This window comes from Pimephales promelas, chromosome 7, assembly GCF_988280905.1.
Source record: "Pimephales promelas chromosome 7, fPimPro1.hap1.1, whole genome shotgun sequence".
NCBI lineage: Eukaryota > Metazoa > Chordata > Actinopteri > Cypriniformes > Leuciscidae > Pimephales > Pimephales promelas.
The window spans coordinates 31882031-31908202 of NC_142775.1; the positions used below are offsets into that span (position 1 = coordinate 31882031).

Below are 26172 nucleotides of genomic sequence, written 5' to 3' on the forward strand. Positions count from 1 at the left end.
CTTAACCTATAAATACTTCAAAACAATTAGTGATATGTCAATCATTCCGTCTCTAAAAACAAAACTCAAATTTGATTCATATACATAGTGTATGATGATTTTGTATTTTCCGTCGCAAATATCCCCCTGTGTTGGACAGGTGGTATAATCGTGTATCGTGAAAAGACGTCTTGTACTCAGAAAGGAATATTAATCACCACTGTTGTTGTGATAAATATACTGTTACATTAGGATTTGTTAGTAAGGCTCTAAAAATAACCCCTGACGCTTTTAGTGTAGTTAAAGATGTCTACTCCAGCTAGAAGGCGACTCATGCGAGATTTTAAGCGGTGAGTAGCCGAAAAATGGTAGATCTGTTTGGAATAGCTGGCTAGCTAACGTTAGTTAGCTTCATAATACTCAGCTCGGTAGGCGAATATTAAACGTAAAACAAACGATTAAAAACACGACATTTAATGTTGTTCTTATTGATGTGAGTCTGTCGGTGGTATCACGTTACCTATTTACATTGAGAGGATTTACTGAAACTCCACGTTTATCTTTGAGTATTAGCTAACTTAGCTAGCTTGGTAATGTAAGCCGGTTAGAGAAGTTATTCAAGCTTGACTTGTCTAAATGTGATACTATTTATTAGCCAAACAATGTCTCTATGTCGAGTAATGTTTATAAAGTAAACAGAAGCCACACTTGACTTTGTCATGTAATATCACAGGTTTTTAATAAATGAACCTGATCGAGGCACTGAAATATAGTTTTGACTCGGTGTTCCGTGTTGGTTCCGCACAGGCTCCAGGAGGATCCGCCAGCCGGCGTTAGTGGAGCTCCATCTGAGAACAACATCATGGTGTGGAATGCAGTTATATTCGGGTAAGAAGAGAGAATTAAAAGGTCAATTCACACTGGATTGACACATGCAGACAGTCACCAGATTACTACTGCACACATCCCTTCTCAGACATGCTAATTCAGCCTGTAACACACTTATCTGACCAAACCTGACAAAGTGGCTGTTGCTGTCTTTTGGCCTAAATGAATCCTGGAAAACTTTTGAAAATTATTTTGGGGAAAATAAACACACTTTTATTATTATTATTAATATTATTGTCCTTTTTTCTACTATATTTCATTCTGTGCATATTACTTCTTTGAGTTTGAGGGCTTGACTGATGTAAAACTGGTTCATATGTGCAGCATGTGTGCATTGTTGTTATTTGATGCCATGGACAAATTTAGTGACACAAATGTGTTCTGTCAGTTTCCTCCTGCCTTTGACCTGATTATTGTTTCATGTTTTTATGTGCAGTCCAGAGGGAACACCTTTTGAAGATGGTAAGTGTCTGTCTGCTGACCTAGACACGTCACGCATGGTCAATTGCACGTGTAAAGAAAATTGGTTACAATTGTCTTTTACTGATTAAAGATGCAATGTTGTTTCTGCTCTACACACAAGGTACCTTCAAACTCACAGTTGAGTTCACAGAGGAATATCCAAACAAGCCCCCAACTGTGCGGTTTGTCTCAAAGATGTTTCATCCAAATGGTGAGTGGTGCTTCCTGTTTGTCTCGCATTCAAAGCCTTGTCAAAGACAATCTAACCCCCATTGCTCTCTAAAGTGTACTTGAGATTAAGTACACAGAATCTGGTCCTGTAGGATTTATTTAGTCCCTCAGTTACAAAGTTCCACACATAACATTAATATAATAATATGTTTTGATTTAAAAAAAAAATTGTAATAAACCAAGTAGATTAATGCATATGCATTTCTTGGTCAGTAATATAAATTTGTGACTGTATTTACTAGGGTTAAGAAATATCAATTTCACTATTTTAATCTATTCTCGTTTATTATTAAATCACAATATAATGTTCATTCATTATTTGAATCAATTCTTCTCAATATTTTCAAAGCAATTAACAGTTACTGCTGTCATATTTTCTGTACAGTTATTATGGCACTTTTCTACTACACAGTACTCGCTTGACTCGACTCGGCTCGCCTTTGTTTGGTTTTCCACTGTGTAAAAGTTGTACCTGTTCCTGCTTTCGGGTACCTTTTTTTGTACCACCCCCGCTGAGGTTCTGAGCGAGCTAAGGCTATGCTAAAATGTCACGTGAAAACAATGCCGACTGCTGATTGGTCAGAGAGAATCGTCACAATTCACTGCGTCAACATTACACGCGCCAGATGGAGTATTCGGAATATCCCTGCTATTTTTAAATAGTTTGGCCAGATATAGTTACTAAACTAACTACTATTATTATGGCAACTCGGAAGAATACGCCATGGTCAAACGAGGAGGTGCAGACTAAGATGTTTTGAAAGCATTCTTAGAGATATTTTACCATTTAAAAAAAAAAAATTCATGCATGTATTTTCTATATTTATGTATTGATTGTGAATGTAGGGAATATGTTTCTTCAACTTTTGCTGTTTTTCTCAGTGTATGCTGATGGCAGTATCTGCCTAGATATTCTTCAGAATCGTTGGAGTCCAACTTACGATGTTTCTTCTATTCTGACATCAATTCAGGTTTGTTAATTAACTTTGTTTTATAGACCATTTCACAAGATGTAAACAACACTGGTCCAGAAACACTTCCTGTTTCAGTTTGTAACTGTTTTCTTTATTTCACATGTAAAGAAAACATCTTAAAGATATTTGAAGAGTTCAGATGCAAAAGCCTCTAAATGCCATTTGAAATTTTCTTCTTTAATGATGATTTTTATCAAACTTGTATATTTAAGTTCAGTAATTTCACTTAAATAACAATTAATAGGTAATTATCATTGCCATTTAAGTGAAGTCACTGAACTTAAATATACAAGCTTGATAAAAATTGTCATTCTAGAAGAAAATTTCAAATGGCACTTAGAGGCTTTTGGATCTGAATTCTTCATTTGTTTAACTTTTTGATTCAGTTTTAAATGTTCTGTTGGTTGTATTTTATCCCAGCTTTTATGTAGTGTTAAACTGAAACAGGAAGTGCTTCTGGACCAGTGTTGTTTACATCTTGTGAAATAGTAAAAAAGTCTATAGTAAAAAAAAGGCTTTGTTGCATTTTGACATTTATGAAATCTGAGAATTGTTTAGAATGCTTGTAAAGCGCTTTGGTGGCCATTTGGTCTATGAAAGCGCTATATAAATGCAGTCCATTTAACATTTACTTGTCTTGATTTGTGTTTTTCTTGAAATACTTCAAAATGTAACTTTAAATATGACATGGGATGTTGATAACTGTAAATGTGTCATCACAGTATGTGAAAAGGTTATTCCTTTTGAGGCCTAAAATTTGATCTCTTTCTTTAGTCACTTCTAGATGAGCCCAATCCCAACAGCCCCGCAAACAGCCAGGCAGCACAACTGTATCAAGAAAATAAACGAGAATATGAGAAACGGGTGTCAGCCATTGTAGAGCAGAGCTGGAGGGACAGTTGACCACATTCACAAAACCATGTTCTCACTGAAGCTTTGTTTTCCTTTTGTTTGGCTCTGTTGTTGGAGGATAGGTTATCTAATCTCCATTTTTAAGTTTTTATGCACTTTATTCATGCAAGATTGTGATTTTTTTTTTTTCTTTTTTTTTTTTCTTTCGTTTTATTTCTCTCCCACATTTTTGCCTGGGCTGATTTTCAGCTCACATTAAGATTGCTGAGAGGGGAAATACCCCCGGTGTATAAGGCTTGACTAATTTTGCATCCGGCATGATAATGCAGTAATTGTCCATTTTTACAAAATGCATTTGCAAAAAAAACATATTATGGATGATTCAATCAAGGTGTTCTAATCTGGTTACATATGATACATTAATAGACTTTAATCTAAGTCATAGTAATGTTGATGAAAATGTTCTTGGTGCTTCATTGTCAATTTTAATATCATGCCGTTAAAAGTGTCCTTTTAATTTCTGTTTTGCTTCCATTTTTTTCCTGGATTCGTTATGCTGATTTAGTCACGACTCTTCTTGGCTCTGCCAGAGGATGGTTGGCATGTTACCACAAGAGTGGTAAGAATCTCTAGTACGCACTGAAAACACATTCAATGTTGGCAGACAGATGTGAGGGTTTATATAAATGGTCGAAATATGTTGACACAAAATGGCAATATGTGTGGAGTATAATATATATATATATTTACTAGTTGAAAAAAAAAAGAGATTTTGCTGGAATTACTCAAATGTCACAAATATCCTTTAAAATACTATTGAGATTTACATTAATTGCAGTTATTTACTGTTCATGGCTTGCATCACAAGTCCAATCAATCAAGTCAAATAATGTCTTCAGGTCTTTTTCCAAACCCATGTATTCCCTGTTACATGCATGAATGGCCGAGCGTGTCCTTTCCTCTACTAATCTTGTATATACAAAATTTTGTGTACAGATTTTGCACTGGTTGGCAGTCTCATTTTCCAGCACTTGTAAATAGGCTACTTGAATAAAAGGCGAAACTACCTTTGTGAGTAATGCATAATTTATCAAGGCCTGTTCAGTTTTCACACTGAGAATGCCAACTACAAAAATATCTATAACAATAACTTTATTAGTGTTTACACTAGCAGATTATTTTTTTATTCAAAGCTTCTGATGTTCACAAACAAACAAAAAAAAAAACTAATCTTTTCGTCACTGTGGCGTTATAGTTGTGCTGAGGACTTTTATTTTGTATTTAGAACGATTTTTGGCACTATATCATCATTATAGTTACTGTACTTTAGTCTGTCATAAAAGCAGTAGACTTTTCTATTTACTAAAATGGAGCCTTTCATCTTTCCATTTAATAACACAATTTTCAAAACTAATCTAATACACAAAGTTAGTTTAAACCAATGACTGTTTAAAAAAAAACAATCACACATTTATTGTAAGAAACCGAGAACATGCAGAAGAGCTCACGACAAATTTTTGGCCCACATTTGCGATGTACTTTAATCTAAATGTTTACTTTTAATAAGCCATAAAACAACACTACAAGAAGCATGGTTTATTATTTTTTTAATGAACATACGTACAGTTATGCAAAGCATAAATACAAAACCGTTAAATTATTTTTTACAAAAATGCATTATACTTGTGGTTGGATGAACAGGATATTTCCAATACTGTAGAACATTGATAACTAAGTAGCTGATAAGTGAACCCTATCTCAACTATATCCCTAAAAGATATACATTTACTAACTGATGACCAACTCTAGTTTGTAACATCTCAAAACTGGCTACTAAACTCCTGAATAGAAAAACATTACATGGCAACCAGGTACACGTCTCACTACCTGTTGTACGATCTGTCTTTTTTCGACCTTTCTAATGCTTTGTCCATTGTCTTCTCATTGTCTCCTCTGCACTTCGGACAGTACCATTTCCCTTTGGGCTTATGGTACAGGCCAACGCATGAGAAGTGAAACCATTCAATAGTGCATTCTTCATTATCGCACCCTATCATCTCTCCAAAAGACACTTGCTCACACAGGCAGTAAGTGGGTTCATTGGGATCAATCGGCAGGTCTGTCGGTGACGGCTCCCTGTCCTGCTTACTTTTAGACCTCTTCTTCTTCTTCGATGACGTGGATGACGTCTTAGCCTTTTTCTCTTTCGGCGTGCCAGAAGCAACCTCCTCGCTTTGCTCCATGGTGCAACTGGAGTTTTCCCGGTTCTCGGAACCGTTTTTCTGCCTGCGTGAACGCTTTCCACCAGATTTGTCAACTGAAGTCGGGGTCTCGTCTCGTCTACGGTCCGCAGACGGCTTACTGGCCGACAGCATTGCAGCAGAAAGTGGTGTCATAGTAACGGTTGCTACGGCACTGGGGGTGCTGCCCACCGACACGGTGCTCTCCGGAGAGTCCTGGGAGACCTGGAAAATCTCACCCTGCCACTCAAGTTGCCGGCTGCGATTCTCCACCATTTCCACCATTTGGCCTGCGATCTGGATCTTTTCGTCACCGAGTTCTTCAGTGCGGATCAAAGAGCGCTGGATGCAGTGAAGTAGACGCCGCCTCTGCACAGGGTCTGATTCATGTCTGTGCTTTTCATAAGCCTCGTCCAATTCATTGAGGATCTCTGCAAGATAAATAAACAAGGATTTTGTGTAAAAAAATAAAAAATATCATAATGGCACAGACTGAAAAAAAATCCGGCATAAATCTGAAAGTTTTTACACAGAAATGAAGGCCTAGTACTAGAGCATACATGCAAAGTACCATAAAAAAATAATATTTCATATGCAAGCTAATGGCGTAGTTGAGGAATTGTGTGGTATATGGATACAAAAGTACTTTACATCTTCAAAAACACAACATTGATGAATAATGCAAATATATATTATTTGTATGATTAAAAATGTATATTTTTCGTACAATTACTCAATCAATTGTTGGGATCGTATAGACCCCGAAGCCCAGAAGTGTAAACAAGAAACGAAGACCATTTGAAGGTTAAGTGTAATAAACATTGAAATGGAGCCCAAAGTATTCAGATTGACCAGTGCATTTTTTTTCCTTCCTGTTGCGTCGACATTTACATTCGCTTGACACAGTCGCTGGTCATTCATGTGTATATGTGCAGTCTTCATGATATTTCGTATTTACGAAACACTAGCACACACACAACTGTGTTTTCAAGAAGCATATTAATTTAAACAGGAAGTTTAGTGGGGCTAGAATCTTCCAGACCGCTCGAAGTCGCTACAAAAATGAGTTATAAATTAGATCATTTAAGGTAAATGACAAATACACTAACCATACATACCTAACCAACTTTGTAGATTTAACCATACATACCTAACCAACTTTGTAGATTTAACTTCACAATGGGGAGGGACGCTGTGGGAGGGACCTGCGAGTTGCATGTGCTAACAATTAGCCGCTAGCCAGCTAGTTAGTGTGACATCTAACACCCGTTGCTCAAACAATGCAGTGTTTTCTTCTTACACGCGTGCGAGTGTCCATATAGTCTCACCTTGATATCTGGCATCTATTTCCTTCATGAGAGACACACATCTCTGTAGGTCCAGCGGCAAAGACTCGACCAGCTCCAGATACTCCTCAACATATTTCACCACAACATGAGACGACTCGCCGTTTGATGAAGGGTTCAGCATCTTTTCACACGCATTTAAGAACTTGGTAAGGCAATAGAAATAATAATAATTCTATCCTAGCCTTAAAAGTCTGAGCAGCTGAGAAAAGTTACTCATGTACGTGTTGTATTGATTTGTGCAGGACCCGTGACGCTTCTATGGCGGAGACTGAGCTCATGAATATAAATTACCTTACGCCGACGTTGCTTCGTAACCTTCCAAAGGGGTGTCTAGGCACGCGGAATCTAATTAATATTCATGAGCAAAACATTTAACGCAGAATAACGGTAGTTGCACGTAACGACGCTTGGTGGCGATTGATAGCAAGACTTCGACGCAACAGTGATTTTATTGTAGATGAGTGACTATGTTAGTTTTGTGGAATTGGCTGAACTGGAATTTTCGAACTGGGAATTGTATAAAAGTCTAGAGAAAAATAAATAACATTTACAAAAAAATGACAAATTAATAAATAAAAACGTGAATTAAAATAAAAAGAAAATCAGTAATACTTTTTACTCTATACTTATTATAAATCATTTTGCAAACTATTAGTTTATAGTTAATTCATAGTTTATATATTGTAGTCTCTACATTTTTTATGTATTAATTGGCTATTCTATATAAAGACTGAGGACATTCATTGTTACTGTAATTAACCAAATTATTATATTGTTTAATTAGCTCATAAAGTTAGACCATGTTTGTTAACAATTAACCGTCAATAGTTCTCACTTTACATTTTCCCATTCACTTCACAGAAAATGGGAAAATGTCATTAATTAAGTGCTTTTATCCAACCTTTATTTGACAATTAACTGCATTAATAGTATTAAGTGTCTCTTAAAATATAAAGTTTACTGTGATGGGTAGGGTTTGGGCTAGTGTAGAAAATATGGTTTGTATGTGTAGAGAATACATTTTGCCTATTGAGTCCTTGTATACCACACATACCATTTTGTGTATGTGTGTGTTGTGTTTCTCCCTTCTTTTTATTCTGATATCTTTGCTTCATTATCAAGTAGCCTATATTATCTGCATGGCTATTCTGTATTATATCATTACAGAATAGTCTACTTAGAGTATAGGCCTACTGTCAGTCAATCTAAACACCTATGGATGCATCTAGTCTGTCTCACTGCGACATCTTGAATTTTGTCCTCTCTAGATTTTCTTTAGATTCTTTGATCATTATAAATCTTATGCTGAAAGGTTGAAAGGTGCATTCTTAAAGCACCATGAATGTCCTGCAGGGGTCACTTATGTTAAGGCAATGAGACTCGTTTATACTCAATAATGTTTATACTCAGCTCTGTTGTTTACTGGAACAACATCTATATTATTTTCTCATGAGTGTATCCTTGTTTCAATTACAGCCCTGAAGAGAAATCCAAAAGAGTTATCCTGCATTTTTAACACTTGTGAGACTGGCCTTTAAAAACTGTAAGTAGTTCTTTCTTTGTACATCTGTACTATTAGCGGTGAGCATGTCAGATGACTGAAATGTCACAGTGAGAGGGGAAAATGTGTATAAAGATCTCCAGAGGCCAGAACAGCAGTCTTCTAGTCATATACTCTGACCCGGGTGCTGTTGTAAAAAAAATCACCTCTTACGCATTTCAGTGTCAATGGAGGATTCAGAGTTTGGAGCATAGGTCACTTTCCACATTAACTGAATGTTAAGATTCAGGGTGTTGAGTAAACGCTCGCAAGCTAGGGATAATGAGCATTTAAACACCTACATATGATATATATATATATATATATATATATATATATATATGTATATGTATATGTATATGTGTGTGTGTGTGTGTGTGTGTGTGTGTGTGTGTGTGTGTGTGTGTGCGCGTGCGTGTGTGTGTGTGTGTGTGTGTGTGTGTGTGTGTGCACATATTCTTTTGAAGGCTTTTCCTTCATTTAGATGGTGGTGCGGTAATCAGGGGAAATGTTTTTTGAAATGTGCTGTTAACGGGGCGACAAAAAAGTCTAAATGAATAAATGTTAAGCTCTTAAAGCTAAAAGACATGGATTCCAACCCCAGTAAAAAGTAGGGTAAGGTAAAGTTGTTGTTTTTTTTGTTTTTTGTTTTTGTTATACTGGTTGAAACTCTCTACACATTGTGATAGCGATCAATAGAAGTGGTCTAAATATTAAAACATTAAGGGGGGGAGGGTCATATTAGTCAAAATAGTCATTTTCCACATAATTTACACTTTAATTAATACTCTTACAATTTAATTTGTATTCTTAGATTTATTTTTTCTGTCAAATGATCAGATCCCACGAATATACATTTCCTGATACATAGAGTCTATTCACAACTTTATTTTGCATTTCAATTGTATAAATTCCCCACCTAGTACTTTATCTTATTGTGCAAGCTCTTAATCTTCATTGTTTGTTAAAATATTTGTTAAATCTTAATATTTACCATAACATGCTGTAAAAGGATTTCAGAATGTTTGCTCCTGCCTATTTCTTTTCTTCAGGAAGCTGCCGAGAATTAATGACTCTAGATTTCCCATGACGTAAACTCATTGTTCAGGCCCTTTCAGGATAAACACTCCTGGGCTTGCCTTTGATAAATCTCATGACCCATCATAGAGTCACAATGTCCTAGATTACAGTTACCATTAGCTCACTTTAAGTACTATTCCACAGTCAATTCATTTTGTTGGATAAAATGTAATTAGGCTCATGGTTTAGAGTCAATCTGAATTGGTTTTCAGGTATTTGGTAATGGGTGGGGGTTAAAAAGGTTAGGAACGTTGAATGACTTAATCAATGAGTTCATCAATACAAGTTTTACAATCAATACAAGCAACTCTCTCTCTCTCACTCTCTCTCTCTCTCTCTCTCTCTCTCTCACACACACACACACACAGACACAATGGCTCTGGAATTTATTGCGTAAGTAAGTAATTAAATCACTTCAGATTACCATAAATAAAGGGAAATAGGAGACCCAGATTTATTGTTTTTATTTGTGGAACATTGTGTTTAATGCATCTCAGTTACTTGAATTTCTTTAAAAAGGGATTTGTGGACATTTGTGAGACTTCAAATAACTGCTAGCTTTACAATTGACCAAAAAGCATTTGGACTCTTAAACTACACTTGAATGTCTTGACATTATATAACAAAATATCAAATGGCATGGCATTTATATGGAAGAATGACAGCACAAGCAACGTTGGACCATATTACTAATATGTTGACTCAAAGGCCACATAAAAATGTAATTGCATATTTATTCAAGAAAAAAATAAACATAAAACTAAGACCATAAATTATTTTTTTAATGCCCTCTTTGGTGCTTTTTCTGTACATATTCAGATGCCCAGATGCAATGTCAGCGGTTGTCAGATAAACCCCTTCCTCCAATTCACTTTCTAATCATGCCCGTTTTTGCCACCCACTTCCTGTTTATCCTCCGTATTTCTTCATCTCTCCTTGGGTTGGTGTTTCCTCCTTCGTTCTGAGACAAAATCTTATTCCTGTACAAAAGTTGTTGGAAAAAGAGAAAACAATTTAGATGCAGAAAAACTCCCTGTACAAAAGTGTAAAACATGGCCGACAAACATGAAGAGGCTCTCCCTCTCCACATGTACTAGTCAATGTACAACACATAAGTATACAGACATTATTTATGTAAGATAGCATCTGAGAAACAGTGACTACTTGTACGCACTATATGTGTTTAGACATTTGTCAGTGATACAGTAATACAGTTCCTCAATCAGTTCGATTTTTCTCTTGTTTACAAAGTTTAGATGTGGAATATCTTGGCATGCTGTTACACGGGGTGTGTATATTGTATGTGAGTGAGAGCCCGTGTAGTGAAACTAGAGATGAAGAATGAGAAGCCGTTGGAGCGCTGTCTCCTCTTATGGTGGCTAGCAGTTAATCAATATGATTTTGACTTTTTATGGTCTTAGTGCTGCCCAGTGCCACTGCTTGATAAGGACATTCATTCCCTCTCCTGTCAGACTGGTTTCCTCTCACTGGCTGGTGTCTTATCCGGCATCACTGGTGGCTAATCAGCGTGGAGACTTTAAGCTTTAATATAGTAACCCTAGATAGTGCTACAGTGCTTTTAGAAAGTATCCAGACCCCTGAAAACTTTTCACATTTTATGTTGCTGACTTATGCGAAGTGTTTTCAATTCAAATTCATTCCCACAACAATCTACACTCCACACTTCATATTGGCAAAGCAAAAACTGAAAATGTATGTCTCCCGACGGTCTGAGGATCTGCGGAGGAAGATTGCAGAAAATCCCCAAATCTAGATGTGCAAAGATTGTTGTGTAATTTTCAAAAAGGTCCTTCATTATTTATGGGCCTGAATACTTATGCATTGTCATATTTCAGGAGTTTCTTTTTAATACATTTATAAAATGATCACAAATTATTTTTTTACTCTGTAATTATGGGGCCTGGAGTGTAGATTGTGATTTTTTTAAAGCATTTTAACATAAGGCTGCAACATGACAAAATGATAACAGTATTAAGGGGTGTGAATACTTTCTCAATGCACTGTGAATGTGCTTGTAACAGAGCGATTGTCAATTCCTTTTAACAAAAAGTTACCTTTGTGTTCACCTTTGTCATTTGTTGGAATATGCAGTGTCCTCTTCTGTCGCAGAGAGCCGGACACAGAGGGGTATGACACCACACAGGTGAGGTTACTGATGGTCACATTATCAGGAAGATGTACTCGACTCTCAGTAATAAAAAAATTGTCCATCTGCTTGTGTATGAAGGAAAAGTTCATGGCAGGTTCCCAGTGAAGAGTGGGTTTCGTCTTTTTATATGTGGCCTCACAGACAGCAATCATCTGACCATGTTCAATGTCCAGACGAGTTTTCAGGCGGATAACTAAAAAAACAAAGAACTTTAATTTAATTTAATTTGAATGTCAGTATAATAATTTTTTCCTATAGCTCTTACCTTCTTTATATATATATATATATATATATATAGGCTATATAGTTTATTTAAATCATCATTAGTTCATAACAATAGTGAACATCAAGAGATGTAAGCATCACTGAATGAAACTAGCCAACCTCTGATGTAAACCTCAAACATTTTCACAGGTTTTGCAATATTTTTTTTTTTTTTACAATAAATCATGCTTGTACTCACCGCTTACAGAGACATTTACACTTTTGCTTCCTCCTTTTATTGATAAATCACAATAGTAAAGTCCTTCATCTTCCATTGAAATATTGGGAATGAATAATGAAACTCCATTTGAAGTGTTGTACAGCCTCTTTCCATCATTACAAGTGTTGTCCAGTTTGGTTTCCGAACCAAGATAACATTTTTTGCCCTGCATGCTGATGTTCCACACAATAAAAATTAATTCATTCCATTTGACATCAGTGACATTATCGACACACCATAAAGACACATCGCTTCCCTCCACAAAGATCTGCTCTTTGAAATCTGAAAGAAAAGTAAAAAAAAAAATCTTTAAATCGTACTTGAATTAGATTAACTATTGGACTAAAGTAAATTGTATGTTTAATCTAAATAAAATAGATATATAAATAAATGTGATCTGCTTTTGATGCATTGAGGTATTTTAATATATATATATATATATATGAAATATAATAAAATGTGGGTATTACAATGCATTTTGCCTTTTTGTCTTTATAAACAAAACCTAAATTTCCCTGCCAAGCCAGATTGGTTACAACATGCAGCAGCTTTTACAATAGATGCAACACAGTGTAATGTTTAAAAAGTAACAAATAGTTCAGATAAGATTTAGTTTGACTTCTTGAGGTTGACAAAAAAAAAAAATGTTTTTGCGAGGTCAATCTCCTCCCTTCACTACCATACCGTTTTTGGTTTTTCCTTTTATTTTCTATTTTGTATCCCATTTCATCGACAATACATCTTAAATAAATTAAAGTGTATAGGTATATTGTCTGACCTGTCCATTTTTGTTCGATCACATCCTCTTGATTCAGATGTGATACAGTGTGTTCTCCTAGGACAGTTAGTACACAGCATGTTAGTACAGCTTCTTGTAGGCGCTTGAAACAGAATTGAGTATTCCTGTCTCTTACACAAATGTAAATGTGCAAGGTAAAGAAGAAGCTTTTATTATTTGTCATATTTCAAACACAAATCCTACACATGTGCATGAAATGACAAATTCTTCATTCTCATTCAACCAATATGAGCTCCATTAAATCAAAGAAGCATTGAACTTAAAAGTGAAATATATTTTTTCCTGATTATTAACAGTTATTGTCCGTTGTACTTGTTATCCACAAAACTTAGCCACAATAATTCATTTGATACTGTTTTTTGTGACAGATTTAAACAAGGCCATGATTTTCGCCATGAAATCAATACAGTGTTTGGCACTTTAGCCACACATAGAAATGTGTGAATCTCATTATATAAATATATACAATATAAGTGGCATCTGCAAACATATTATGAAGAGATGTAATTGTAACCATATTAAAAATTTAAACTCACCTCGTGTGTGACTTCCTGGTCCAAAAATGCTTAGAAGGACGATCACCGTCAATATCCAGCTGTTTGCCATCGCTTCAAATCTCTGGTCAGACTCCCTTTTCACTCACCTTTTAATGTGCTCGTCCGTTCAGCAGTGAAGCTATTGTTTCCTATTTGTGATTATCATTTCATCATCTTCTCTCACATCCTGTCTAGTAAGTAAACCACAGCAGTCAGAGGGCATCTTCTAAGTGCAAGAAGATTGCAGTTTGACATTGTGTGATGTGTTGATGGTGATTATTATTGGTTCATTTTGTTGTAGCAGAACAATTTTGTGCAAGAAGTGACATTGTGCATTTTGTTTTGTGATATAGAGTCTCCCCAATGGTGAGATTAAATCCCACGTCCGAGTGAAGACTGTGTGCAATCCACAAGAGAACACTGTATCCGCATCACTGAATAGCAGTGGCAACAAGCTCAGCAGCTTGATTTAAAAAAAACCCCACACATTTCAGCGCTAGAACGCCTCTAATTTGACAAATGAACAAAATAAATACTCTGCTAACTGGAGATGTTTTATCTATTTGCATTAGGTACATCCATGCCGCAAATTGTTTCAAAAAGTGGTGGGTACAATCGAGCCTGGCAAAACCCCATTTTGCTTTGCGAAGCGTCAACGGTCGCTTTGGCCAGGTTGTGTTTATACCATAGGGGGCGGGATGCTTTAGATTCTAGAGAGCTTTTGATTGGACAGAAGCCGTGATGGTAAGCTGAAGTCCGCGGTGATGTCATAAAAAATCTGTGATCCATTTTAGCAGAAGTGAGAGACTGTAAGTTTCGAATGTTTATATCTCCTGAATGCAAATTTTGTCTTTGGTTTGGAACACACCAGCTTATTCATAACCTTAAGTCTAACATATTCGTCCTAAAAGCTAAATAACTTACATTTTGATTTTAGGGGCTCTTTAAAGGGATACTCCACCGGTTTTTCATATTAAAATATGTTATTCCCTTTGTTGATGTTATTCCCTTTGGCTTGGTGCATATATCATCACTCCGGAGAGGGAGGGGGGGAGAGGACTGTTCACGAGTGATGATATTACTGCGCCGAGTCCATAGATCTATATGCGGCGAGTCGAAGTGCTCCCAAGCACTTGCTGTGGTATTCTGCCATACATTATCCACTTTACACGCTTAGAAAAGTGCAACATTTTATTTTGTGTCACCATTCTTGGTCGAGTTATACTGCTCGAGTAACTGTATTTAAATGGTGAAAACGTGGAGGTGTTTGGTCGCTTCTGCTTGAATGAACTGGGCTAGTTAAGTGCTATCAAAGTGTCTCGCACGCCAGAGCGTTTGAGTGCACGCACTGAGATGAGTGAGGTAATAACATAGTTTAATATTAAAAACCGGCGGAGTATCCCTTTAAAGGGATAGTTCACTTTGAAATTAATTTTTGATATGTTTTAGCTTGCCTCAAGGGCATCCAAGATGTAGGTGTCTTTGTTTCCACAGTATTTTCAATTTTGATATTTTTAGGTCAAACCGTTCTTGTCTGTCAGTCATATAATGGAGATTTAATGGGGTTCACCCTGGGTCCACCTGCAAAAGCATGCACAGAGAAGTCCAAATTAAACATGATTTAATGATTCGTAAATACACATTGATGGCCTAAGACACGAAACGAGTGGTTTGTGTGAGAAAACGAACAGTATTTATATCGTTTTTACCTCTTGTAATCACAGTTACGTCCAACTGATCTGAAGGCATGGGAGCTTCGGTCTTCGGTCTTTAAGATATTGTACACATTGATTGGTGACTTGCAAATTCTCTTGATTGGACATGATTTAAAAAGGCGCATCAAGTGCATCATAAAGCAATCCTCCAAAACCTGTTTTTGCCTTGCCTGTCACTATGGAAAATATTGGAAAGTCTAATTTTTGTTTATATTGGAGAGCTGTCTGGACAGATTTGATTGAAGCAACTGAATATCAAAACAAAATGAGTTTGCTGGCAAAGAAAGGGAAAGCGAAAGCAACCATAATGAAACACGCATCAACATAATTTGCATATGATCTCATGTGCTGTGCATTGACTATAGGTTTACAAAACAATGTTTTCTTCGGTAACAATGACATTCTCGTACTTGCTGCTTTGGTATGTTTGCCTATAAATATTCTTTCCAAGTTCTAAATATTCTAATGTCACAACTCAAGTTAGTCGAAGAATAAATTGCTAGTGGTAAACAAATAGAGCAAGATGAATTTTCATGTGCGGCGAAAAAAAGAGAGGAGGAAGCGTAAGAGGAGAATATGGATGTGGCTTGGGAAAAGAGCCCAACTTGGCATGCCAATTTTGCAAATGGAGCTTGAGGTAGTGTCAAGTTTCAGCGCCATGTTGCATCAATACGCCATTTCATGTTATATTTTTTACTGGCTAGTCGGTGGATCGCAGCAGCACACGCACTGTGAGATGATCGTGCTAAATTATCACAAACTATCTTTGGTCAAGACTGTGACAACATCCGTCGTTTTAAAACCTCTTTCACTGCACTGCCAAGCATTTTAGCGTAAGGCTGCAACATAAAATAGTATTCAGTGTGAATGCTTTGTGATTGCAATATATTTCCTGTTCCCGTCTGCATGGCTCTGATCCCAGTCTGCTTTCCAGAGCTCTGCTGTTATCTCAACCAGAGGAATGTGGGTTTGTACGCTATCAGTTGGTAAACATCAAACTGTTTTTAGCACTCCCTCCTACCCTGTCTCTGTTTGTCTATGTCGGTCAGACTGACCATGGGGGTGGGGGGCGTCATTGCAGGTGCGTCAGAAATGAGCCAGTCCTACGGTGACACAACAGAGCAATCAATAGAAACGCCTTGACACAGAGTGGTGATGGTTGACCTCTGTTCAAAAGAAAGAGCAGGGGTAGATATGTGTCTAGCCTCAATGCGAGACCCACAAATGTATTTTTTGTGTGTGTGTGTGATCCATGAGTCAGGTCTGTGAGTGCAGGGATGATGAAAGGCGATGACGCAGAGCTGTGACAATAATGCAGAAGCTGGTCTATATGTATGTCTCCACGTCTTTCAGAGGTTAAAATAGAACTCAAGGTGTTCAGCTTGCAGTCGGGTTTGAAAAGTATGTGTGGAACCGAGATTTGACCTTTCATCAGTTAATTATGTTTTGAATGTGTGTGTTTGTGTGTCTCTGTGTGTGTACGTCACTAGTTTGCTGTCAACCCTACAGTGAGATAAATGCGACAACCTCCCTTTGGGAATATTTAGTGATCGTCATTTGACAAAAGGATTCATACACACACTTACTGTAACAAATAGGTTCAATTAGTTAGACACATGAACACATTGGTTATCATGAATTAACAATATTACTTTTACAACATTTTACATGTAATAAATAGTAACGGTAATTTATTAATATACTATTGTTCATCCATTCCATCCATTCATTAATATTTTTATCAAATGTGAATCCATGCAACTTAAAATGTATTAATATATGTGGAAATGAATTTTAAGTTCATTATACCTAATGCATTAACTAAATTACTTAAATTATCAGTTTAGATTATAAAACTTTTTACAACCATTTTATTGAACTTTTTTGTAAAGGTTTTGCCAAATTAAAGGTGCATTCACGCCCATATTGGAATTACCGCAATTTCGAGTAAAAATGTCCTCGTAGTACTTATTGTTACAACTTTTAAACCGCCTTACCGCCTTTTACCATGTGTTGTTACGCTTGTCCCACCTGTACCGACTGCTGCAGAATAATTTTTCCATTGATAGTGTAAATAATAATTTGCAAAAAAAATTACAGCATAAGGAGGGTTTTTATTCTAAAAATGCATAAACAGGTAGGGTTAAATATTTTCACAACATTTTTTTATTTTGTCAAATTAACTCAATTTTTCTATTTCAATGAACTTAAAATTTTAAGGCAACCAGGTTACTAATTTTTTTAAGTTAAACCAACATATATATATTTTTTTTTACAGTGTAGTACAAAAAACAGCAGCAGTGTTTGCCAGAAATTCACAATAAAAAATATGGGGTCAATGTTTCCATTATTGCAAGGATGGCATATTTTGCCTGTACGTTTGATAACTTATAGCCGTGTAAGTTTAAAATGTACTTTCTTATGACCACCATAGACCGTATAGGGTAGAAAGATGGGCCACAAATTTCAAATATTTACACTGGGACATAGATGCAAAGACAAAACATTATCAGGGTAACACACGATACGAAAAAAAACAAACAATAAACATACATTTACCCAAAATGCACATTACTAATAACAAAAATAAGAATAAACTAAACTAAAATTAAAACTGAGAACTTCTGAACTGCTTTCCCCTTGAATTTATACAGTAATTCATAGTTTTTCAAAAATAAATGTAGATTTGTATTTTCAGACAGTATTTTATTCAGACAGTATTTTAACATACTATAATGTGATGCTAAACCATTTATAGGTTTTCATTGTATATGGTCAAAGAGAGTAAAGTGAGGACATTTTGTGACTTTGTGAGAGCCCTTTAAAGGCCTTTTTGAGGGTCAAGACTATGGGATAAGGTTATAATTAGACTAAGAGTAGATTCTTATGGTTCGGATTATGCCTTTGAACAGTTATTCATGATTTATGATGAGACAGTAATTGTCAGGTTAGTGAGGTACAAGGAAGGTCTAACAAAAACCTCATTATTTTCATGCGTCACTCATTGGAATGGCTAATAGGGTTGTGACGCTCGGGTGTGTGTGCAAATGCACACACAAACACAAAATAAAAAGGCCTTGTGCCGTCATGGTGTCACTTACTGGTTTGTAGCGTGCACGATAAGCCTCCCTGCTGGGTCATGTGCATGTGTTTCATCTGTCTTGCGTAAATGTCACCGTGTGTGAGAGTGTTGTAGCCAATGGGGATGAAATCAGATGGGGCACCCCGCTGTGACCGCACTGTGAGCGTCCAGATGCTTTGAGAGATGAGGGTGTGAGGTCAATATATCAGCTCGCTCATGTGTTCGTTTGTCATGTATGGTCTCTGAGGTTGCTGTCGGGTCATCGCTCTAGTTGTGTGTGTGTGTAAGACACAAACCATGCAGGCTGTTGTGAAAAACCAGCAGCCCCGGACAGGGTGACCCCATCAGGAGGCAGGTTAAATATTTATACCAGCCTTCACTGTGAAGATTCAATCTGCCCAGGGGAGAGAACCAGGAGTCTAATGCTTTTCACATCTTTGCTGGATCTGTGTGCTTGTGAGAGGAGGAGAGCGTGAGAATGAGATAGCGTTTTGAATAGAGACGATGTTCTGCCCACAGTAAATGCAATTTGCATGTGACTGTGTTTGTTTATGAATGTGTGGGGGGAAAGAGAGACAGTGTTGTATGTTAACCGGTTGATTTTAATACATCACTGAATGCTTTTTTGTTTTAAATAAACAGAAATTCTGAAACTAAATTCTGATCATGGATGAGCTTGATGGCTAAACAATAGTTTATCATTCTGTAATAGTTAATTGCTGCTGATAATAAAATAAACAACATATAAGCATTTTATTAGGCTAGATATTTTAACATAATGCGTTTGCTGCACTTGTATTGAAGCCATGCACAAAAGAAGCTGCATTTTGCACCAAAAATTCAGTTGTGTAATACACAAAAAAGTATTTTTCCATACATTTTTTAATAGAAACGTTTAATAGTTTAATGGTTTGATAATAACCAGCCTGCATCTTCACTACACTTCCCAGAATCCTCCTTGTCTCCACACCTGAACTCACTCCCTCAATTACCCTGTTCTTCATCTTCATCATCTGTGTAACACCTCATCATTGTTTATTGGTATCTATATTTAATTTCCTTTTGTTCAGTTAGTCTAGGTTCTCGTTTATGGAGGTGTATGATTCACCTCGTGACACAGCCACGAGGTGAATCACAACATTACTTTGATTTTGTCATAGACAGCATTTCCCATCCTCCTCCTCAGCACCTAACTACGCAAACCTGGATCTCATATAGTCATCATCAACAGCACTATATAGAGCAGGGACGTAAAATTTAGTAGGAACGTCAGGGACGTTTCCCTACCAATATTCAGTGACACTGATATAGCCAGGAATAATTTTGATTAAAACTTGAAATATATTTATATGCTGATGTCCCCATCCCCAACAATTTCAAAATCAAACCTACGCCACTGTGTACATGTATGTATACCATATTACTAATTCTAAAACTTTCCCATATATACTCTCATAAATGATAAGAATGATTTCGGGACAGATTTTGTGGGAAATTGCGTAGATATGTCATTTGCCCATTTCTGTCATGTCATGCACAAAGAAAAGCTCTGGCTACTTTGGAAATTGCGTGGGATTAATGAGAAAAAGCAAGGGAAAACATTACCATGGATCATTCAAAATGGCAGTCTGATTTTACCCTATGGCATTATTTTTCATGTAATAAGCAACAACGTCTGCACAGTCTAGGACTGGGTATGACATAGACTGAAATCAGAGATTACAAATAAGAAACATCATTTAAAGTGTATTTTAAAAGAATTTAAGTCTTCAGAGATCAATTTTGTAAAAACACATATATTTAAAATTGCCCAAGGCCACTAAAACTCATAACTACTCAACCCGTGCCTGGCACTTGGATTCTTGGACCCAAATCCACTTGAATCTGGGGCGAAAACTATACTTTTTAACTTAATGTCTTTAATGAGGTAAAGAACTAAATCCGATGAAGCTTCAACAAAGGCAAATAACATCAATCAATAATTTTGTAGCCAACAGTAGGTCTGTCTTTTACTGTTCATAAGTTATTTTACTGTTCATTTCCCAATGGAGAAAATGAATGGATATTTTACATTAGGCACTTAACTGATCGGCACTTTTCAAGATACTGTTTTAAAAAAAAATCATTTTGTAAAATCCAAATAAGCTTTACAGATCTTTTTAGGAAAGGATTTAAAAAAACAAACAAACAAACAAACAAACAAAAAACAGTGTTTTTCATGCTTGTTCAATGAACCATAAATAATTCTTGCCCATGCACCTGTGCACATGCAACAGTCCTTAAGACACTAATAACTTGGGACATTAAAGAGACTTTCTACTGACTCTGAAAAAGATGCCCAGGGTGGACAACGAGGACTCCAGATGTGGCCAGTGCAATAATAAACTGTAATGTGAGAGGCCTAAGACAGTGCTACAGGGAGACAGGAAGGACAGCTGATCGTCCTTGCAGTGTCAAGTAACCATATGTCACCCCAGATCCGTCCCATCAATGTTCAGTCTTTATATGTTACAAATATCCAGCCCGTTCTCATCCTTTAGCGTCACATAGAACGCTATATGACAAAACGGGGCTATACTACGCACATGGCATCATTAATATTCACGCGAACCCAAGGCGTCATAAATCCTTTAGCGTAAAATGAGACTACCCTACCCTACCCCACCCCACACCTAAACCTAACCATCACAGCGCATGTTATATTAACGATAACGGGTGCCATGTGCGTAGTATAGTGCGTAGTATTCGAAGTGGTAAACATTGTAACACTACAATGTTTGAGAGATGGTCAAAGAAGCCCTTGAAGACCATAGGCTGGCATTATTTTTGTGGTTTACTGTTTGTGGTTGCCAAACAATGTAGCAACTTGACATATTAATATAGCATGTGCAGTCACAAAGTGTGCATTTATCAGCCCAAATTGTCCCTCTTCTTCATGCTGCTCCTACACTGCAAACAACATTTTTTCTTTTGTCAAATCAACTTAAATTTTATATGTGGTTCAGATAACATAATATTTTGAGTTTCTGATGATTAAATCAATAGTCTTCATTGTAGTTACTCAATTTTTTTTATTTTTTTTTAAGTTAAACCAACAATATTTTTTTACAGTGTAAAAGCATCCCTTACCCATGGTGAATTCACTGCAATGCAATAATAGTAACCCTCTAGTGTATTATTAATACAATGGTGTTAGCATGAAGGAGACTGTGACATGGTGCACTAGATTTATACTGTGTGAAATCATTAAATTTTTGTGTGACAGTACTGGTAGCCTCTGACACACTTTTTACATCAATGCATGTAGAGTATTTCGATTACTTGAAAAACTTACATACACATTTTGGACGATTCATAAATGATTTGGAAGCAGATCATTCATGCTTAATGTACAGTGTAATGGTTTCTCGTGCTGTGGGTGGGTGCACATGGAGGCCCTACGTGTTTGGCAGTAAAGTAGTACGCACGTTTGTTCATATGTTCTCGTGAGCTCAAACTGCTGTCCACATTTAGCCATATGAGTGAGCCACAGACATCAACTGCGCATACGTGAGGCACCTCTAAAAATAAACGTAGCACACATCCGCCGACACACACTGGGGCCTTGCATTCAGCACATGCAGTTCTGGTAATGAATAGTGGAGGCTGTTTTTGTTGTTGAAGATGTTTATTTGGGTTGTAGATTTCTGCCCACACAATATGGCTGCTTACAACCCCGCCACGAACAAAGATCTTAAAAACAAATCAGATGGAAAACTTTGAATTGAGGGTTCAAATGAGAGTTAACTCGCAAAATAAACTATAAGCTGAGGGGGTCTTGTCACTCTGAAGGGGTTTAGTTTGCGAAAGAACAGGCTGACATTACCCTGCTTATAATACTTGCCAGATAAATAAATATTTCAACATGGGAATATTAATTTGAGTTATACTGTATATCAATTTCCATAAATACCAGTTTTGACTGTAGTTAATTTGAATGTTATTAGTAACTGAAATACCAATATATGAATATATTATTTGACATATATTATAGTATAGAATATTGGGGGAATATTAGGGGTGTGTATTATGGGAAACCCCTAATATTCAATATATTATAGAATATTAGGGGTGTCGCATATATATCGCAATTAAAATGCGTGTATAGTTTTTCCTTTTTAGTGAGTTTGAGTTTTAGTGTCAGTACTACATTAAACTACTATATATGATGTTGAAAATAATCTAATAATTATGCAATGGGGTAATATTTGTGGGTCCTGATAATGCCAAATGTCTTATGTTATTAGTCAAAAGTGGCCTATTATTTTAAATATATCTAGTCAGCATTCTTCTAACATAATTCTGTATTTTCAGCTTCAGAAGCATTCATATTTTTATTCTGGTGTCACCATTGTTCGAGACATTGGGTTACCGGCACCAAGTCCAATCATATTCATTTACTTTTCATAGTGCAATATCAGATTTAGCATTTTAAATCACCAGTACATTTTTTGTTAACCTGAGTGTCTTGGAGTATCGCAATAATATTGTATCATTTGAGTTCAGAATAGTGATGACTTTCCTTTGCCAGACTCAATTTAGTTTCAGAAATTTCCCAATAGTCACAGCACAAAATCGTTGATGTCAGTTTATTCAGATGGGCTGTTTATGTTTTTTTTTACCATGCGTAGTTTGTCCTTTTTGTAGTTACTTTAAAATACTCGTATTCAGACTACAGTTACTGGACAGTTCAAGCCCTCACTGTAAAAAATAATCCTGGAAAAAACAAAACAAAACAAAAAACGGTAAAGTGGCAGCTGTGGTTGCCAGTATCATACCGTAAAAATATGGTGTGTTACTGTTTTTGAAATTAACAGCTAAATACCGTAGTGTCAGCTACAGTATAAAACTTCAATTTAACAGCTATATGCTCTAACACAAAAACAGTAACACACGGTATTTTTACAGTATGATGCTGGCAACCACAGCTGCCAGTAGTTTACTGTTTTTTTACAGGATTTTTTTTTTTTACAGTGGGGAAACCCTGACCCGTATTGTAATATTTAATGCACTTCATGTTGTCTTAGACTCAGACTCACAAAGATTGGAATATCTTAATGTTTTTTATTTGCTAATTTTTATATCAATATGGTACAAAATTATCCTATTCAAATCAACGTGATAAACGAGTTAGTTCAAAAGTAATCTAAAAGTAATCAAAAAGTAGTCGGATTACATTACCGTGTAATATGACGGATTACATCACTAACTATTGTCATGTAGGCCTAATTTGGAATCAGTAACCGACTAAAATTTGTAACCTACCCAGCACTGTTTTTGCATTGCGGTATTTTAACATTGTGACGTCAACAACAAAATACAAGGGAAAACACTTTTCCTCAATGTTAAAATTTAAGCCTATTTATTTATTCAAACTATATGCAGATCTAGAGCATCTTATTATTTGCTTCTAGTATACATTTAGTAATTTCCCCTGCTGATGTTTTCATTATAAAAAAAACCCACCATTTGAGACTTACTTTAATAGATTACCTCAGACAAAGTTTCCCTTTCCTGTTTCTCTTTCTCATTTATTTCCTTCATGGAGTCTGTCTTTTGTTACTCAAGCTTCACGCTGACGTAGTTCTCTACTGTAATGCATCTGTGTGATGGTGTGTATTTCTTTAATAGTATTTTGAGTAAGAGGGATGGAAAGTGTGTTCGTATTGTGTGCACGTAATGCATGTGGATCAGTGGACCGGTGGAGGAAAAAAAAAAAAAAAAAAAAAAGAGTATAACATTTTTTGCAGTCTGCATATGGAAAGTCTCCTTGTCTTGCAGGTGCACTGTTGAGATAAGAGGAAGAAAAGGAGGAAGAGAGAGAGAGAGAGGGAAACCACAAGTGTGGAGCACAGCACACACCGCTGAAAGAGGCGAGAAAAAAAAATGAGACATTACACAAGACTTCCTGAGTATGAGGAGGGAGAGATTGATGTTTCCTAGGAATGAAAGACCGGAAATTCTGCAATGAACGTAACAGACCGGTATGTTCGCAATCATGTTCCTAATCCAAAAAACCTACTTTATTCCACTGGTGTTTTACACATGTGGCAGAGCAGTTGTTCACATCCTCAAATGAGACCAAAGCTCTCCTAAAACGACTTGGGCCTGTGTCTCGTCCAGCTTCAGGTCTCAAAATGCAGAGGACAGGTTACATCACATTCCTGTCCTCAGCTCACGAACTGTTTGGCAAGTTTAAAGCAGTCACCTGATCGCAAATGCTGCTGCTGTTCAGCTGGGGTTAGTCTTAACTTGCCTGATTTAATGAAATGTGAGAGGTTCCTAAGAAACAAAAAAAAACAACAACATAATTTACCACTTTAACTGTAAAAAAAAAAAAATATTTTCACGATTTGTAATCACAACGTTTTTTCTTTTGTCAAATCAACTTAAATAATTTATGTAGTTCAGATAACATAATATTTCGAGTTTCTGAAGATCTCCCTCATTGTATTAACTCAATTTTTAAGGCAACCAGGTTACTTCATTTTTTTAAGTTAAACCAACAATATGTTTTAAGTGTATCTCATTGGGATGTGTTGGTATACAAGGATGTTGTTCACTTCTTATGTGCTGTATATCATTAATCTGCAGATTTGTCGTGCATTCGGGGGGTTGATGGAGTTACTGAATCTGACATCTCTGAGTCCTGTCAGTTTTCATTTACCCAGACATGAGGGACATGTCCCTTCAGAGATGAATCATGTCTGTTTGTCGAGGGTTGGACTCAGCTCTATTAGCATGCAGTCTCCTTGAGTCACCGCATGCTCTGCACATGCTAGCGTTCAGCCTACAAACACATGTTCCTTATGCTTTAAATCATGAGATTCACTAAGATTGGCTTCTAACAGTTCAATGAAAGAACAAAGCCTTCCCTTTCCTGAATATTTGACCTGGATTGCGTGAGATTAAATGTGACTTCCACGAAACCTGTAAATTATTCTCGTGTGTTGCACCGTCATTAACCCACACAGCCCACAGCCAGCAGAGCACAGCTAATGACACCAAGCTGCTTCCTCAAACACTCTCAGTGATCTTTTGTCTTCCTTCTCGTAACTTTAACTGTAACTGCGTTTTATGCACACCCGTGTTTCAGTTGCTTTTGCTTCTACTTTGTGATTGTGTATTTGTTTGGTTGGAATAATATAAATGTATTACACCATAGTTTGGACTTTTTTTTCACTAATCTGAAAGATGTTAACATTCTCAGGTCACATTTTACCATTAAATTATAGAACACAAATTGTATATTTTGCATAAAGACCATCAACTTTTTTTTTCAGCATCGTGATTTTTTAAATTTTTTTGGCATATGTACATGTCAATTTAGAACATTTTATCAATATTTAACATTCGTAACAATAGTTATAACATCTATATGTATCGATAAACATTAATATTTATAAATACAAGAACACATACATAGCAGATTATGAATATTAGAATATTTAAAGCAATAGTTTACCCAAAAAAGACAATTTTGTCATAATTTTCTCACTCTCATGTCGTTTGACTCGCATTTGACATAAAATATGATATTCTGAGAAATGTTTCATTGCTTGTTTGTTTGATTTTTGGCCATAATGAAAGTCATTGGTCACCACAATGTTTGGTTGTCAACATGTTATCCGTCACAGGTTTAGAACGATATGCGAGTGATACAATTATTATGAAAATGATATATTTTTTTTAATCCTAATAGTTCTATAAATAATCAATTGCAAGAAAATTAGTCAATTGCATTTTTATGCA

General features: G+C 36.2%; 3 protein-coding genes and 1 long non-coding RNA gene across 7 annotated transcripts; 2 read left to right on the forward strand and 2 right to left on the reverse strand.

Annotated features, from left to right (window-relative positions):
* Nucleotides 1–140: 140 nt before the first annotated feature.
* On the forward strand, nt 141–4453 carry ube2al (ubiquitin conjugating enzyme E2 A, like). Its single transcript, XM_039683643.2, has 6 exons — nt 141–329; nt 787–867; nt 1304–1329; nt 1451–1540; nt 2443–2531; nt 3309–4453. The coding sequence occupies exons 1-6, from the start codon at nt 286–288 to the stop codon at nt 3435–3437; spliced, it is 459 nt and encodes a 152-aa protein (XP_039539577.1). The 5' UTR covers nt 141–285; the 3' UTR covers nt 3438–4453.
* A 514-nt stretch (nt 4454–4967) lies between these two features.
* ing1 (inhibitor of growth family, member 1) lies at nt 4968–7260 on the reverse strand. 2 transcript variants are annotated; one of them, XM_039683638.2, is made up of 2 exons: nt 6955–7260; nt 4968–6057 (listed from the first exon to the last, which is right to left on the reverse strand). In XM_039683638.2, exons 1-2 carry the CDS (start codon nt 7094–7096, stop codon nt 5270–5272), a joined length of 930 nt encoding a protein of 309 aa, XP_039539572.2. In that variant the 5' UTR covers nt 7097–7260; the 3' UTR covers nt 4968–5269. The 2 variants fall into 2 exon arrangements, with proteins under 2 accessions (XP_039539572.2, XP_088989466.1); XM_089133340.1 differs by lacking the exon at nt 6955–7260 and adding an exon at nt 6745–6929.
* LOC120487332 (uncharacterized) lies at nt 6984–25682 on the forward strand. 2 transcript variants are annotated; one of them, XR_016169324.1, is made up of 4 exons: nt 6984–7121; nt 8452–8518; nt 24202–24404; nt 24544–25682. It is a non-coding gene; the product is annotated as an uncharacterized LOC120487332 (long non-coding RNA). The 2 variants fall into 2 exon arrangements; XR_005624415.2 differs by having other exon boundaries at nt 24202–25682.
* Nucleotides 10026–14176, reverse strand: LOC120487324 (uncharacterized). Of its 2 annotated transcripts, none has more exons than XM_089133341.1 (5): nt 13585–14176; nt 13028–13084; nt 12229–12531; nt 11671–11958; nt 10026–10575 (listed from the first exon to the last, which is right to left on the reverse strand). In XM_089133341.1, the coding sequence occupies exons 1-5, from the start codon at nt 13652–13654 to the stop codon at nt 10505–10507; spliced, it is 789 nt and encodes a 262-aa protein (XP_088989467.1). In that variant the 5' UTR covers nt 13655–14176; the 3' UTR covers nt 10026–10504. The 2 variants fall into 2 exon arrangements, with proteins under 2 accessions (XP_088989467.1, XP_088989468.1); XM_089133342.1 differs by having other exon boundaries at nt 11683–11958; nt 13585–14037.
* Nucleotides 25683–26172: the final 490 nt, after the last annotated feature.